Source organism: Nelumbo nucifera, chromosome 6 (genome assembly GCF_055504915.1).
Source record: "Nelumbo nucifera cultivar China Antique chromosome 6, China Antique-T2T, whole genome shotgun sequence".
NCBI classification, from domain to species: Eukaryota; Viridiplantae; Streptophyta; class Magnoliopsida; order Proteales; family Nelumbonaceae; genus Nelumbo; species Nelumbo nucifera.
The window spans coordinates 10,025,227-10,042,464 of NC_142654.1; the positions used below are offsets into that span (position 1 = coordinate 10,025,227).

General features: G+C 37.9%; 1 protein-coding gene across 4 annotated transcripts; it reads left to right on the plus strand.

The window, feature by feature from the left end:
* The first annotated feature begins 2,689 nt into the window (after positions 1-2,689).
* Positions 2,690-12,955, plus strand: LOC104587394 (BTB/POZ domain-containing protein At3g44820-like). 4 transcript variants are annotated; one of them, XM_010244996.3, is made up of 4 exons: positions 2,690-3,764; positions 4,225-4,294; positions 9,075-10,283; positions 11,715-12,955. In XM_010244996.3, the coding sequence occupies exons 1-4, from the start codon at positions 3,715-3,717 to the stop codon at positions 12,288-12,290; spliced, it is 1,905 nt and encodes a 634-aa protein (XP_010243298.2). In that variant the 5' UTR covers positions 2,690-3,714; the 3' UTR covers positions 12,291-12,955. The 4 variants fall into 4 exon arrangements, with proteins under 4 accessions (XP_010243298.2, XP_088745937.1, XP_088745938.1 ...); XM_088889811.1 differs by having other exon boundaries at positions 2,696-3,297; XM_088889812.1 differs by having other exon boundaries at positions 2,696-3,027.
* Positions 12,956-17,238: the final 4,283 nt, after the last annotated feature.

A 17,238-nucleotide genomic window follows, 5' to 3' on the forward strand; every position in this document is an offset into this window, starting at 1 on the left:
AAAGCGTTTCTCAAAACAATGGACCCTTGAGAAAAAAGACAACTTAGATGATTGATATTTTGGACTATGCATTTGGAGGAAGAAGAAAAATATCTAAAAAAGAAAACCCTATGCCGAGGGTCTCCAGTCCCAAAGATTGATAAAGATCTTGCTCCATATAGGAACACAGTTATATAAATGAATATATTATATTGTTGCCTTTTGAACTATCAAAAATCCAATTCTTAAAATGTTAATGAAAAAGATGAATTTTGTTTTGCCATTGACGGGGGTTACATGGGATATCACCTGTTCCCTCTTTGCTATGCTGTTCTTGCCTCTTTACCTAATCTGTTAGGTAGAAGGTCTCTATATTGTCTGGATTTATTTTATTTTTTTGCAGAAAAAAAAAGAAGTGGTTTATATGGTTCAGTCCACCCCTAGGGTGGAACTAGGATTTCTAGAGGTGGACTGAATCCTGCCCATGGATTGATGCCAAATTCACGGGCAGGATGAGGTTTAGAGGGGGGGCTACTAATAGACTAGGAGTGGGTGGCAATTCAGATTTCTGAGGTGGATTGCAGTCCACTTATCCCAAAAAAGAAAAAAAAAAGACTTCTTTCTTTTTACAAATTATATTAGGGATTAATTTGGTGGAATGATTTTGATCACTAAAAAACAATCAAATTTGCTTAAACTGTTAAACAACCGTATTGTCCTTATGGTTTTGGCAATTCAAAAGTACCGATCTGGTTAAGTCGTCACTATCTTCCATCCTGGCTTGATTTGTCTTAAAAAATCTTCTATTACCTACAAATTGAGATTAAACGCATGGGATTGATAAGAATGCACAGCTTGTAAAAATGGGAGCAATATTGTCACACTTGGACTAGATGTAGTTCCATTTCTGTCATTGTGTCACGGACTCACGGGTAGAAACATTTCAGTTTGATTGGATCGTACGACAACTTCGACTAATTTATACAAAAAAAAGCAAAAAATGAAAGAAAAATTGCTTATATATCATCTTTTACAACAAAATAAACATAGTCAATAAATAGAGATTTAAATCGGGCTGTGCCGTCCATGGCCCGGAACGGTGGTTCACGGGCTGTGCTGGGTACGACATGATTGTATGAGCCGTGCTGGGCTTGGGGTTTCAGGTTCATGGGCTAGGTCAGCACGACATGACTGAGTGGGCTGTGCCGCCCGCGACCTACGTATTGGCATGGCCCATATATATTTATATATTTTATATGTTTATGTATATATACGCATAACATTATATTTATATATATACATTATAATTATATAATAATATATAGTATATAATATATTAATAAAATAAACAATTGTTTTCAATTTTATTATACTATTTTATTTAATTATTGTATATATAAAAATTGTATACATTGGAATTCATGTAAAATAAAAATTTTAAGATTTTTTCAAAATTTTTTTATATAAATAGTTTTGGCTTGGCCCATGGCCTGACGTGGCTTAAGGTTTGACCCATGGCACGATACGGGCCTATACGGACTCGAGCTGTGGGTTGTGTCGGGTAGACCCCCCAAAATATCTCAAGGAAGGAAGACGGCCTAGGACAGCCCGTGGGCTGGCATGGCATAACTCACATTTTGCTCGAGGCGCAAGCAGGCCGTGCTGTGCCAGTCCAACACGGCCTGTTTTACAGCTCTAGTCACAAACACTTATTAATGCATATATTTGAGGTGCCAGCTACTAAGTTATTATTCCCCAAGAATCAGACAAGCAAAAACTGTTTTGGCTGTTGGCTACCAGTTCGAGCAATGTGACGTTCCCAGAGTCTGAGTCTATATCTGTTATGTAGTGTCTTGTGGGTAGAGAGTGGGTAGCGTTTAGTCGGTAACAGATTTGAATTTATACAGTTCAGATATGATAACATCTAGCTTACATGAGCACCCCACAGGCGCTCTGTATACACATCTCAGCATGCATTAGGAATCTCTTGTATTTGTCATTAGGAATCCAGTATGTTGAAATGTGCTGTGGGGTGGCGGCGGATGCAAATTTGATAACATTGGATGGAAGAGCGTATCTCAATGTAACAAGTGTTTCATTACATGTGTATAAACACCTATACATTCGAGTTTACATCTCTGCCTCACAAGCAGCCGCTCCACAACACCCCACAGCACATCCCCACCGTATATTGGGAATATCTCCCGATGATGACAGCCAATTGTGGAGCGGAGATGTGATCTCCATGCATACAAGACCAGACATGCCATCACGTATTGAATGGAAATGGACGAGTGCTGACCTGAACTCCTAACATAGGATGCCTGAGAGATTGCTGCCAGTAGGCCTACAAGTGGGAAAGAAATGAAGGCAGCCTTCAGAAAAAGTGGCTGCGTTCAAGATGGTTCATCTTATCATTGTGGTTTGTTTCACAAGCAATGCATGCCATGTGAACACGGACTTGGGCTAAAATGATTGGTCAGTGAAAAAGGAATGTGGCCCAGAAACTTAGCTTCTCTATCCCAAAGCAAGGGTTTGTGGTGTTACCGTTGGTGTGACCGTTATTTTCAGTTATTACATCACATGGATAAAAATGTTGTTTTGAGCTCAGCCCCTCAAGTCCTCAACCATCTTGTAAACCGCAACTCTTAACAGTTAAAAAACCAGAGAGAGAGAGAGGTCGGTTCACCCATTAGTAGCGCACTGGGCAGAGACAGAGTGGGTCACGGCCTCACGGGGCTAAGAGCCTAGACGCGTTAAGATAATAATACAAGGTGCGCGTTACGTTGTGATTGTGTATTTTCACGTGGATCTCCGGGCCCGCAATGAAACGAAAGCTGTCCTCTGAGTTTCTCTCTCTCTCGTGATCATGGGTGCAGCAGGGGGCCAGAGGCCCAGAAAACACTCCCAGGGGAGAGGGAGAGGGAGAGGGAGACACAGATGCAGACATGATGGGCTTTATCGTTGCAAAGCGTGAGCGGTTTCTGCGATTCTTCCGTGTCAGGGGATAGGGATACCAGCCAACCGGCCAAGGCCAGAGACGCCCAGGTGACGGATGTGCAGTTCCACCTAGGACAGAATCTTTGCATGATTAGCCTTACCAAACACGGCGTTTTGGGTTGAAATTATATTAAAGGTGTTGATTATTTTTTCTGCTGGAGGGGGGTGGTGTTAGACTGGCTGTTAGTCTTGAACTCTTGGTGGTGTGTGGTGTTGTTTTCGTTCTTTTGGCAACTGGCAAACTGGTTGGCAATTGGCATCCCCCAACGCTCACGGAGTCAGTTTACAGTCTCACAGTCACAGCCACGGACCACCACAGTGAGTCCCACAAACGAACGTCTCTTCGTTCCGTCTTGCCTGTTCACGTCGTGATATGTGCGCCGGTTTTCTTTTTAAACAGAAAGAGAGAAGTAAAAGAAATGGACCCCGTCTTTTTTAAATTTCCAATTTTGTTGTTCGTCGTGGTTCTGAGTGATGACTGCTGTTGCTGGATGCTTTTGGTGCTGGCAATGGCACGAGTTCAACTTTTTACGAACACCTGGATGGCATAGCTGTAAAGATCACCACCCATCAGCATTCTTTACGATCAGGACCATCTCACCCAGTTCCCTGCCTTTCTCTCCCTCTACTATCAGTTCCGTGTCTTCTCTCTCTCTTCCCCTTTTCGAATTCCACTCCTTTAGTCCTCGTTCCCTGCTTCAGTCCATGTGAATAAGGCTTCTTACCGTCTCTCTTATGGCTTCGACTGGGAAGGCTTGTGTATTCTATCGTGAAGGAAACGATTGGTACGTTTCTCCCCCCCCCTCTCTCTCCTTACCATATCTGTCTATCTTTTCTTGAAACTTTCAATATCAATTTTGCTCCCCAATGCCTTGCTTTTTTAGGGTAGTTGGAACGGTGAGTTCCATGGGAGATTCTGGTTAGGGATCTACTTTGCTTGCCTTCGTCTGAAGTTATGATTGAATTAGATGATTTAATTGGAACTACCAGCGGAAATTCATTAGCCAGACACTAGGTGTTCCAAGTTTACCTCTACAACAATTGTAACTGCATGGTTTTAATTTCAAAAATTATCTTTGTTTCCTGTCCACCCCCCCCCCCCCCCCCCAAAAAAAAAAAGGAAAAAGAAAAAGAAAAAAGAGTAGGCAGGAGCTTAACTTTACCAAGTATTATGAATCTTCTTTGAAGTTTTGATTGAAGGATATCGTTCATATGAAAAACATTTGTTTTTTTCCTGCATGCCAGGTTTTGTAATGCTGGTCTGCCAAGTGATATTGCTGTTGAAGTAGATGGTGTTTGCTTCCATCTTCACAAGGTATGGTTTTATTTTTCCTAACATTGTATACTTAAGGTTTATACTCTGCTGATTTGTTTCAATTTTTGAAAAAAGAATGTTAGAGTGAGGTAAATGCTTGACTTAACTTTCTAAAATATCTCATGAGCAGTTGCTATGCTTTTATTTTTATTTTTATTTTTAATTTTAATAATCTAAAATTTTTACTTGTTCAAGAATTTGGAAGACATGTGAAAAGGGCCTATTATGATTCAAATTGTGTTTAGGTGAAATTTAGGTTTTATACTTTTTTAATATTGGTTGTGTATTATAACTAGTGGTTAAGGGATAAGAGAATAATATAAATTATGTCATGAAATCAAGACCCTGATGATGCAGATATTTATGAAGCTGAGGTGAGCATTGAACAAGATCTCCTGGCATCTGATCCCCATTATGTTTTCAGAGAGGGAAGAAGATTAATAACAGAGAAGAGTGTGTAATTCCCCTACAGAGATAAATAAATAGATAGACAGGACCAAGAGTCTCATATGGAGTTACATCTTAACCTATATGCTAGTATGTCAATTGGGACCTCTATGGGTCTGGCCACCCAATTCCACTTCAAGACACAGATAACCTTGACTTTTAACCATTAAAATACATTGATGCTCTTGTAGCATAGGTATTTGCCTTAGTATGGACCAGTGAATGGAGAAAAATCATCCTGGTAGAGTGGTAGGGGGTCAGGGGGCCCTGCAGATTCCCAGCACAAGGCTTGTTGGTGGGTGACAAGGCAAGTCTATATGCAACTGTATAAATCTGCCAATGTCCTTGAATCTGCCAAGTAGGCTGGTAGGCAGTAAGACAGCATTTCAACTCCTTGCTCATTCAATCTTGACACCTGATCTACGTTAACTAGATTGCAGCAGAGTCATAGTCATATGGTTCTAGTGCTTGGTGGTGAAGTATATCAAATAATGGTGGATTTGAATAGACATTTGTTTCTGTCCAGATGTAGGGAACCAGGTGGAGCTTTTGGAAGGTGCTTGGTGTGGAAGCAGCCCCATACAAGTAAAATTTTCTTCTTTATACCATTACATAATTTAGGATGGAATTACAATTCAAGAGTGTTATGAGTTCGTTTGAACTGGAGTCCCCATTGTTGATGCTAGGTTAACAATTGGGGAAGGACGAAGGAATGCCTAAATTGACATTTTGGTTCAGTTTCATTGAACTTAGAATCATATTGCTGATGAAAATAGGAGGGCGTGGATGGATAACACAGAAAGCATTGATGTGCCATAGGTGTGGGGTCTGTTGAAATCAGACCTGTTGTGGGCTGTATAAGGATCCAAGGATAAAGAAGCATGGCTTTATATGCTGTAAAGGAACCATAAACAGCATAAAAAAAAGCTGGACCAAGAGCTATATATGCAAAAATTGAATTCCAGCATTTTGAACATCATAAAAGAGAAGAGAGGATCAAATGTTGCTTTAACAGGGAAACCAGTAGAGAAAATAGGCCTTGATACTTCCAAGGCAGGACTCAATTCAACTCCAATATAGATTTGAATCCACAGCTGGGCCTACCCTTACAACTTATTCTTAAAATAGAAAAAAACACTTAAAATATCTAATTTCTTTGTATTTAAGACAATCCTGTTACTCTCTGACATCCCATCAATAGAATTACCATATTTTTCCCAAAAATATACATGATTCACAAGATCTTGGTCTCATTTGATCTCAAGTCAACTAAGCCTTATTCCTAGCTATTTGGGGTGAGCTATGATATCAAAATAAAGTAAAATATGCAATTTTTGAGTTTTTTGGTTCCTTAAATTCAGGATGCAAAAATAGTGATGAACATGAAACTTCAATAGTTCAATTTCTCTAAATTCCTTGGAAACATGATTAAAAATCTCAAGTTTTACAAAATTGCTAGCACTAAAGGAATCTAGAGAAACTTTCTTCTTCCATGGTTTTTGTCCTTTTTATGTCAAAATCAAATCTATGTAACTCTTATTGGCGGAGGGTGTGCCTCTTTCCTTTCATCTAGTTGTTGCCTCCAGTGTTGCATGGACATGGACACGAGAATCAGAATCTGGCATGTGTCCAGGAGTCTGACTTGGCAAGACAAAAAAAAAAAAAAAAAAAAAAAGACTCACAGACATGCCTATGACTCTATGGACAAGTATAAGCTATTAAACTACTTCATATTTTGTTTAATTTTGGCATTACAATCCTATAAAAAAGTTTTTAAAAGCTTAGCTTTGTTAACATTTTGTAGGAAAGGTGACACTTGATGTGTCCATTAATTGCTCATTTGCATCAAATAAGCAATGAGAGAAAGAAAAATGAGGTTGGCGGACAAGGATAGGACTCATTCTCATTTGTTGAATGAATAAATTCTCTCAGATCCTTTTTGTGATCCAACTTACTTTCTTGCTGCTTGTGTCATGAAGGAAGACATAATCCCTTTCCCTTTCAGTTGTCCAGTCTTTCTTCTTCTTTGTCCTGATGAGAAGAGAGATCTTGCATTGATCAACTGCACATTTTGTGATTGATATGCATAATAAAAAGGTTAAGGCTGCATTTGGCATTCTTTATTTTAAGGACTTATCTCCTTTTTGCTGTTAAAAATTCAATGTTCATAGGGGCATTTTAACTGCAAAAAGGAGATAAGTCCATAAAATCAGGAATGCCAAATGCAGCCTAAGTAGAATTGATGGTTCCAATACAATCCCAACCGATCATGCAAAGACTATATTTCACGCATTAATGGATCAAAGAATTGCATAGATAGATCAAGTTTTTTTTTTGTTTTTTTTTGGTGGTGAAAGGAAGAAAGATCAGAAGGATTGGAACCTTCTATCGGGTGAGTACTCAGGTTCAATTCCTGGGTAATCTCAATGGAGAAGTGTCCCCTAAGAATCCATGAAGTGCCAGTGTTGCCCGATACATGTCTGGCACAAACACTTCATTTAGGAGAGTCCTTGCAACGCTTCTTGTAAGGTGTAATTCTTCATTTAGGCAGTGATGTGAAGATGTATCTCTTAACAGAGGTGGTTCCAGATATGATACTATGGGCTTCTTTTAAGGGTGTGACAGCATCTTGTATTCTTGTTAAGTATTTTGGACATCATGGGTGTTTGTTAGTTATATGTTATCTCTTGCTTTGGCATGGCTTCTGAGGGGCTATAGTAGAAGCGATCAAAATTTGTGGAACCTTGTCCCCTTTGCAATTTGTTGGTTCATATTGGAAAGTTTGAAATATATGGACTTCAGGGGGCGTTGTTTCTTTGGATTTTGAGAGGGGAGAAAGTTGGTCAGTGGGATTTTGGTTCCCATTGACCAAGAATCCCATGTTCTTTTTTCAGATTTATGTGGGGACCAGGGAAAGTTTATTTTCCCGGGTACCACTTACCCGGGTAAGTGATACCCATCTCCTAGGTGGGTAAATAATTTCCCCACCTGGGGGGGAAGTTGCCAACACTTGAATGGACAAAAATGCCCCTTTTAATAATGGATTTTTTTTGGCTAAAATGGTCATTGCCTTATTTACTTGAGAAGTAAAAGAACATGGGTAAATGCACTTACCCGGGTAAGTGTTTCCCAAGAAAAACTTACCCAGGTAATTGCATTTACCCGGGTAAGTAACTTACTGAAAAGTGAACGGGGCCTTAAAGGGAAAACTGCCTGGGAATGTTGAGAGGCTTCTCCTCATTTGGTAGTCTAATCTGACAAATTTTGAAGGCTAAGGTTTTCTCACTTCGGTAATGATTGGAAATGATTTTTTTTGATAAGTAATATGATTGGAAATGAATTAAATTTTTATCCTTATTCGATGTATTAAATGACATGGGTTATAGAGGAAGACCATGCAATCTTTTATAATCCTCCCCCCACTCTCACCCCCCCAAAAAAACCCTACTTATAAAAAAAAAAAAAAAGAAAAGTTATGCAGCATTTGGATCAAACAGGACTGAGCTTCAAAAATTAGATACAAAATCATGATACAAGTGTATATGAGAGATACCTGTATCTGTAACTCTATCATGGATTTGAGGAAATGAAGAATTATGTCCCCATTTCTTGTATTGTCTATGTCAGCATCCTTGTCTGGTTATCATAGATGCTGTAGAAACTGATCTGACAAGTTAGTCAGCTAGATAATAGTGGAAACAGAGTTAACCAGCTAGACAATGCTGAAGAGAGATGGACCATTTGGTCAGTCTCAACAATGTGTCAATATTCATATTCAAGCAATTTGGTTCTGAATTATCAACTATATATGCGTGAGAATCAATGGAAATTGCTTTCATACCCAGAAAAATTCTCCATCATACTTGAAAATTATGTAATCTGAACAAATTATAAAGAGTTCTCGACTAGAACCTAACCTTTTCTTATACTCATTTGGGGGGTGAGGGAGTTAGTAGAATAGCACATATTTATACAATAACCACTAGGAACATGCTCCAATCAGTGTTTCTTTTAGTTCTGTGGCTGTGTTGTATTTCATTTTCCTGTGAAATGGCTTCATATATTTTCCAGGCCTTTGTTATTTGCTTTGTAATTAAGCTATTGCTCTCTTAGAGGACACCTTGTAGATCCACTATTGCTCATGGTTATGGGTTTTCTTATTCTTTTCTTTCCCTGTCTTGGTATAGCTGACATTATCCTAATTAAGTGCTTTCAAGAGAAATTCTGAGCAAGATAAATATTAGTGTGCTCCTCTTCGTAGTTTAGTTTATTTTTTTAATAGGAAAGAAGACCTTTTTCATGACCTAAAAATACATTGCATGTGCCTGTTCAGTTTCCTCTTGTATCGAAATGTGGGAAGATAGAAAATTTATTGGAAGATTCTCAGAGTAAGCATGGAGAGACTTTCTACACCACATTAAGTGAATTTCCTGGTGGACCTGATATGTTTTTGGCTGCAGCCAAATTCTGCTATGGGGCCAGAGTGGAATTGGCACCAAGGAACGTAGTGATGTTGTATTGTGCAGCAGATTATCTTGAAATGACAGAGGAATATGGAGAAGAAAACTTATTAGCGAAGTGTGAGAATTTCTTTCACAAGAATGTGCTTTGTAACTGGAAAGATTGTATTTTGGCTCTTCAAAGTTCTGATCCTGCCATTTTGAGAGCTGAAAAGCTACAGATTTTGAGCAAATCTCTGAATTCTCTATCTATGATGGCTTGTACAGATCCTAGTCTATTTGGATGGCCCATGATGATGTATGGTACCTTACAGAGCCCTGGTGGAAGCATCCTATGGAATGGTATAAACACTGGGGCAAGAATCAGAAGCTTGGAGTCTGACTGGTGGTTTGAAGATGTTTCATACTTCAGTGTGTCTTTGTTTGAGAGGCTCATTCAAACAATGAAAGCAAGAGGTATGAGACCTGAAAATGTAGCAGGTGCAATCATGTACTATACAAGAAAGTATCTACCAGGTCTCAGCCGATGGCAGAGTGGACAAAGTGGGAAAAGTAGATCTGTTACAAGTTTTAGCATGACACCTGCCACTATTGATCAGAGGGTTCTGCTGGAAAGCATTGAAAAGCTGCTCCCTGAGAAGAAAGGGAAATCTTTTTGCCGTTTTTTGTTGGGGCTTCTACGTGTTGCAATGATACTGGATGTTAGTCAACTGTGCAAGGACTCCTTGGAGAGAAGGGTTGGAATGCAACTGGATCTAGCAACTCTTGATGGTCTTTTAATTCCTACTTATTCAGATTCTGATACTTTATACAATACTGATTGCGTAGAACGGATTATCCAGCATTTTTTATCTTTAGAATCAAGTGTGACATGGTTTTCTCCTTCATCATTTGACCTAGAAACATCATCACCATCTGGTTCCCTACAGAAAGTTTCAAAGTTGATTGACAGCTACATTGCAGAGGTTGCTGCTGATGTAAACCTGAAACCTGATAAGATACGATCTCTTGTGGAATCTCTTCCAGAATCTTCAAGGTCCTTTCATGATGGACTATACCGAGCGCTGGATATCTATTTTAAGGTTTAGATCTATTCATCACTCTTAACAGAAGCAAATTCATCAAACGTTTTTCTAGTTAGTGAAGGTTCTTATTCTGTTCACTGTTTCTAGAAAATGGAAAGGTTTGATGGTGAGGCATATACTTCAAGGTGACTAGGTGAGGCAGGACCAAACTGCTTTGCCTCAATAGTATCACATATCTTTTATGAGGCATGCACCTCAAATGGTAAGAGGTGTATTGCTTCATGCCTTCTGCCTCAACCATTTTAATGTTGATTCTGTTACTGATCTTCTCAATTCTGAATCACTTATTCTAGTGGAACAAGTTTTGTTCTGATTGACATAATCTTATTAACTTCATGTATGAAGTTCATTGTTTTTTTTTTTTGGAGCTCTATATGGTTCAGGCTATTAAACAGAATGAGCGGAATTTCAGAGATTTTACCTCTAGAAAGTAGAAACTACCTTTTAAGTGATAAAAGGAAATTAAGAGTAATATCTTTGTTATCATCTACACTTTTATTCTAGCAAATAGCACTAAATTGCTGTAATAAATGGAATCATTAAAGCCAAGGAATTTAACTTCTACCATGAACCTTTCCCAAAGTAATTTGAAGTTCTTCTAGAAACAAGTATATCTGACTTCATCTTCATAACAGAACATCATCTGCAGTTGCATTTGTTCATAATATCATCATAAACAGCTGCATTTGATTATTTCTCCTTGTCAGTATCTAAATCTTCATTAATCCAATTGAAACTGGTATCATTTTTGTTTTATTTATTTTAATTAGTTTTGTCTGATTAGTTAGTTGCCATGGTCTTTACAAGGAAACACGAGGAGAACCCAAGCTGTGTTGCCACGTTATTGCCACAAATGAATTTGGACTACAGTAAGTTTGCAAATCAGATCACAGGGTGGGAAGAAATGATTCCTCCTGCTTCTGCAAAATTTGGTCTACACTCAGGGAGGTTGCTATCCATCACTTGGTGGCTCTTATCAAGGAATTATGTTGTTCAAAGAATTCACCAAAGAGATGATCATAATCATCTGATCTCTAACATTATTTTGAACTTTATGAGACAACATGGCCACTGGTCTACTAAAGGAATCACAAATTTTTGGACAACTGGATTTATCTAGTTAGGCCATTTTTCTACCTGGAAGGTTTCCTTGGATGGTCCATCCAATTGATGGGTCTAAAAAACTCCTTTGCTGTCTTCTACATGCATGGAGACAGGGAGTGCAACTTCTTCCTATCCTTGCATGTATATTAGCTAGCATATGTATATGGAGTTTGACCACATGGAGGCAGGGGGTACAATTTCTTCCCATTCTGGCATATACTTTGGCAAGCTTACGTGTGGAATCTGGCCGGATTCAGAGTAGTTTCTTTGTTGGAACTACAAAGTCATGGACACTGCAGTCATTGTCTTATAGCTGTTTTGCAGGCACACCCTTGGCTTTCAGATAATCAGAAGGAGCAACTCTGCAGCTTGATAAACTACCGGAAGCTCTCAATTGATGCCTGTGCACATGCATCTCAAAATGAGCGCTTGCCACTCAGAATCATTCTTCAAGTCCTCTTCTTCGAGCAGCTACAGTTGCGAACAGCTCTTTCTGGCTGTCTTCATGTCTTGGATAATGAGAGTGCTCCTGCAGGACCTACTACTGCCACTGATGAGATGGCAGGCCACATTGTGCAAAAAAATGGATGGGTTACAGTTGTCCGTGAAAACCGAGTCCTTAAAGTAGATATGGAGAGAACGAGGGCTAGAGTTGCTGAACTTGAGCAAGAATTTGGAAAAATAAAACAAGAGATGCATAGGGTGGCTAAATTGCGTAGCTTCTTCAGTTCCACACGTTTGATGGCAAAGAGAATTGGGTGCAAGCTTCTGCCACGATCCTCTGATGTACAAGCAGAAATTATTGAAAGTGTGGTTCCTAGTCCAAGGGCATCCACTGAACAGGCACAGCCTTCACACCATTTAAGACAACGCAAAAGTTTCTCTTTGTTCTCATCATAGAAACGAAGAAAGGTTAAGTTATGTCAATTCTGTAGAAAAATTTTGTAGTGGCTAAAGGTGGGTGGATGTGAAGGTAGTCTTCCACCGCAGATAAGATAAGCCAGAACTGGCAGAGTTGGACACTGTTGTTTATTGGTCCTTGGGTGATGCTCTATGCTAAAAAGTTGGTTAAGCGAAGCCAGTAAAAGTTCCTGCATTCTTTTGGTGATAAGGGGAGAAAATACGGAAGTAGCTCAGAGAAAAGATATGAATCAGGTGATATGTTCATCAGATTACCCCAAAACCAGTACATAAATACTTAAATTGCATGCATGTGTTACATGCATAAAAGTTAGCTTCTTCCCATTTTGATGGAAAAAAGCTTCAGAATATGCTATTTTATCATACGAGAGAAGATGCTCATTACTGCACAGCATGACACTTAGTTTAAGGTTTTGCTGTCCACTGGTGAGTGTCCAACTATCCAAGATCAGATCAACGAATTACAGAGGGCTTGCGATATGATGGAGCTAAGCTGTTTAAAAATAACAGAAAAGCATGTAATTTCCTGCGGTGTATATATGCATGATTTATTTGTAATACATTGTTGTACAGCTCTGTGAAACAAGATAAAGTTTCAGAAATAGGGGCCATGAAAGATGTTAGGCTCCCTTGCTTTGAACCAATCGGGCTACCATTCTTGAAACGCATTTCTTTTCTTTATTTGTTTTTTATGTACTTTTCTTTGGTTAAGGTGGGAACCCACAGACCCAAGGTTGTGAGTAGAAACACCATCCATTGGAGCTGTCTATTCGTAATAGATCTGGTATTTATTCCATCTCTTAAGCTCTGAAAGTTGTCCTAATTCATTGCATTTATCCTAACTACTAATATGACGTATAACCGTTCCTCTTATCGGTTAGCTTCCCCATAGATTCTTCCTCCATGGGAAGAACTTGATAGTGGACAAAGAAATAAGAAATTCCATTTCATGAAGGTTCATGGAACCCACCCAGCCTACACTTCCATTTGTCCTACCAACTCCACTTCCACTCAGTAACTTGCATCCACAAAAAGAACAAATTCTCATCAGAAATATGATTCTAACCCTGATATACAAATGCTAATGATCTACCACTTTGAGGAACATTATAGACATGGCTATCCTTGGATTCTTCTAGAAAAACGGACAGCCTGGACTTTTCCCTTATATTCTACTAGAAGATGTATAACATTGATTTAAAAAATACATATGATAGAATTCTTAGAGAGATAATATGATGGGTTTTGAAAAAGAAAGGTTCAAAATATGTATATTGGCCTAATTATGGGTATTTATGAGGGAGCAACAATTAATGTTGCATTGATCCTAGATGAATTAACAAAACATATTAAGGAGGAAGTTCCATGGTGAGATTAAATGTACTTATCAAAAAAAAAAATGAAGAGATTAAAATAAGTGTGGCTAAAATATAGTATATGACATGTAAATTTAGTAATAACAGTGTAAATCAAGATACACTTGGGAGTGGAGACCAAGAGGTAACTTAGTGCAATCACTTCTAGTACTTTGGTTCAATAACTCATAAGAGGGGAGGGATTGAGAAAGACATCATCCAAAGAATCATAGGAGGATAAAACAGTTGTGATGCCAGCTATGTTGTATTGAGCATAGTGTTGGGTAGCCAAGAAACATGTCCAAAAACTAAGGCTGCATTTGGAAGCGATGTAAGTCAAGAACTGATGTAAAATTTACAACAGTTCGGTTTCATAGGCGTTTGGAAGGAGCGTGTAATTATGATCGATGTAAAACTCCACTCAGGTTCAGTTTTGTGTGCGTAAAATTTAAAACCTCATCAAGCATAAAGTTTTACATCGATAATCAATGTAAATACTACATCAATTTTATCGATGTAAAACTTCACACTCTTCCATCCAATGCATTTTTCAAAAATCAACGGTCACTCATGGTTTAGTGTAAAACATTATTAGTATATTTTTTACACTGATTCCAAATGCAGCCTAAGGCTTAGTTTGGAAGGAATACAAATGCAAATATGTATAGTGCAAATACATACAAAATACAAGGTTTTGCATTGTACATATTTGCATTTGTACTCCTTCCAAACTAAGCCTAAATATCGTAAAAATGTAAATCCTAAGATGGATGAATGATAAAACTATAATGGATAGGACTAGGAATGAATTTATCTGCAAGAACCTAGGAGTAGCTCTAATAGGTGATAAAATGAGGGAGAATAGATTAAGGTGGTTTGGGCATATGCATAAAAGACCACCAACTATACCAATTAGAAGAAATGATTTGTTACACATAAGACATTGAAGGGGCTAGAAGAGCTTGGGGTAGAGTAAAAAGGACATGGGTAGAAGTATTAAGAAACAATTTAAGCACTACTAATTTAATAGTGGATATAGTTTTAAATAGGATGGGTTGGCAAAACGGGTTTCATGTAGCTGATCCCCATATAGTTGGGATAAGGCATGGACGATGATGATGATGACTCATTCCATTAGGCTCAATTTGGGAAGAGTGTAAATACAAATATGTTCAGTGCAAAACCTTGTAATCTATATTTATATTTCTAAGCATTATATTTACACTATTCAAATGCTGGTTGAGTGCATGTATGCACTTTGGTTCAAATTTTGCATGTTTGATAAGAATGCATTTGTGTATTTGCAAAACAGCTGATTGGTAAGGTTCCTGTTGGTCGTAGCGAAGACTTGGGATCGAATCCCATCTGCACCTAGTTTGAGGGGTTAGTTAGATTCATTGACCTTAGAGAGATTGTAGTTTTTTAAACCGAGAAAGACAAAATTCCATTAAAAAATAGGAGAATGACTGATCGGCCCGGCTCAGAATTCTTTAGCCCCACCGTACAGGGGGGCATGATGAATCCTGACCATGGGTTGATGCCAAATCCATGGGCAGGATGCGGTTTATAGGGGGATACTAGTAGACTATGGGGGTCTGTAATTCAGAATTCTGCATTAATTGGGCTGCAATGTACTTATCCCTAAAAAATACTATGAAACTATAGACAGCAAGAAAGTCAATGCAAAGTTGCTGGTAAGTGGGGAAAATAAAATCAAACCAGCGAGCACTAGAAGAGTACACTTGTGATCCCTCTAGACATGGCATCAAAAACTGTAGAACACCGAAAAAAAAGGAGGGGCATCTCCCTCCAATAGAGATAAATTGCAATGAGAAAGTCTCCCTCAACCATAGAAACCATATTGTACTAAAAATAGTAACTATTCTTCTACTTAGAACTAGTAACAATTGTTACTATTGATTACAACAATCTTTTTTGGTAAGTGATTACAACAATCTATAATGACACATTTTATCCTCATACATTAATAAGAAACAAAGTCCCAAAATTGTTCTTCTATAAACACATTCATACAAGTCGACTGGACCAAGCTTTAAGGGGGTGCTTTTTTTATGGATTTTGAGAGGGGGGAAAGTTGGTCAATGGGATTTGGATTTTCATTGATAAAAAAACCTATGTTCTTTTTTCAGATTTATGTGAGGACCAGGGAAAGTTTATTTTCTTAGGTATCCCATCTCCTAGGTGGGTAAATAACTTTCCCACCTTGGGGGAAAGATGCCAATACTTGAATGAGACAAAAATGTCCCTTGTAATAATGGATTTTTATGGCTAAAATGACCATTGTCTTAGTTGCATAGAAAATAAAAGAACATGGGTAAATGTATTTACCCGGATAAGTGTTTCCCAGGAAAGATTTACTCGGGTAAGTGCATTTACCCAGGTAAGTAACTTACCAAAAAGTGAACAGGGCCTAAATCCCAACCTTTTTGGGTCGACTAAACAAATGGTATCAAGCCATGTATATTTGAATTTTTTCAAAAGCCATCATTTTTTCTGTCAAAATTTTCTACCATATACAGTAAGAGTTTATTCCAAACTCATATGTTTATCTAATAATGTTGATCTTTGTGTATGAAGTAGAGTGTTGGACAATTAGAAAATATATAAAAAAAAGATAAGAGACTTAAACATACCTTCAGTTTTCATTAATTTATTTGAATATACCCTGAGTTTTTCAAAAGGACTTAAAGTACCTTGTGATTCTTTTACCCTTTATTTTTCTTTCAATTTATCAAAAAAAAACACAGATATTATAAATCCGAATATGAAGAGATTGATTGATGAATCTCATGCAATTCAAGTCAAATCAAAAAGCTCATCTTGAGATTGTTTGATGAGTCCCACCCAGTTCAAGTCAAATTCCGACACCAATTTAAAACCCTAAACAGGTTCCAACGTTGTTGATTGATGGGTCCAATATCAATTACAATGTGCTCTCTAACATAAAAAAAAGCTCATACTTCTCAGTGTTTTAAACTTGATCTCTTTTACAATTATAAATCACAATATCTATGGCTGTTAAAACATCTAATTCCAAATTTCAAAATTTGTTGAATAATGATTTTGGGTGTCTAGGATTTTGTAGTTCAAGTCGATTTTGCTTGGTCTAATAAAAAGGCAGGCTTTTCCAGCAAACATGGGGTAATGAGTAGATGAACAAACAAGAAAGTCTCATATGTTAAAAGGGCAAAATAGGATTTTAAATGAATCGACATATAATGTTTCGTTGATATAGGGTATATTTAAATTCAGAATTGTCAATGTACAAAGAATCTTTAAGGCCCGTTCACTTTTCGATAAGTTACTTATTCGGGAAAATGTAGTTACCTGGGTAAGTTTTTTCTGGGAAATACTTACCTGGGTAAGTGCATTTATCCATGTTCTTTTATTTCTCATGTAAACAAGGCAATAACCATTTTATCCATAAAAATCCATTATTGAAAATGATATTTTTGTCCCGTTCAAGTGTTAGCAACTTTCCCCTAGGTGGGAAAATTATTTACCCACCTAGGAGATGTGTATCACTTACCCGGATAAGTGATACCCAAGAA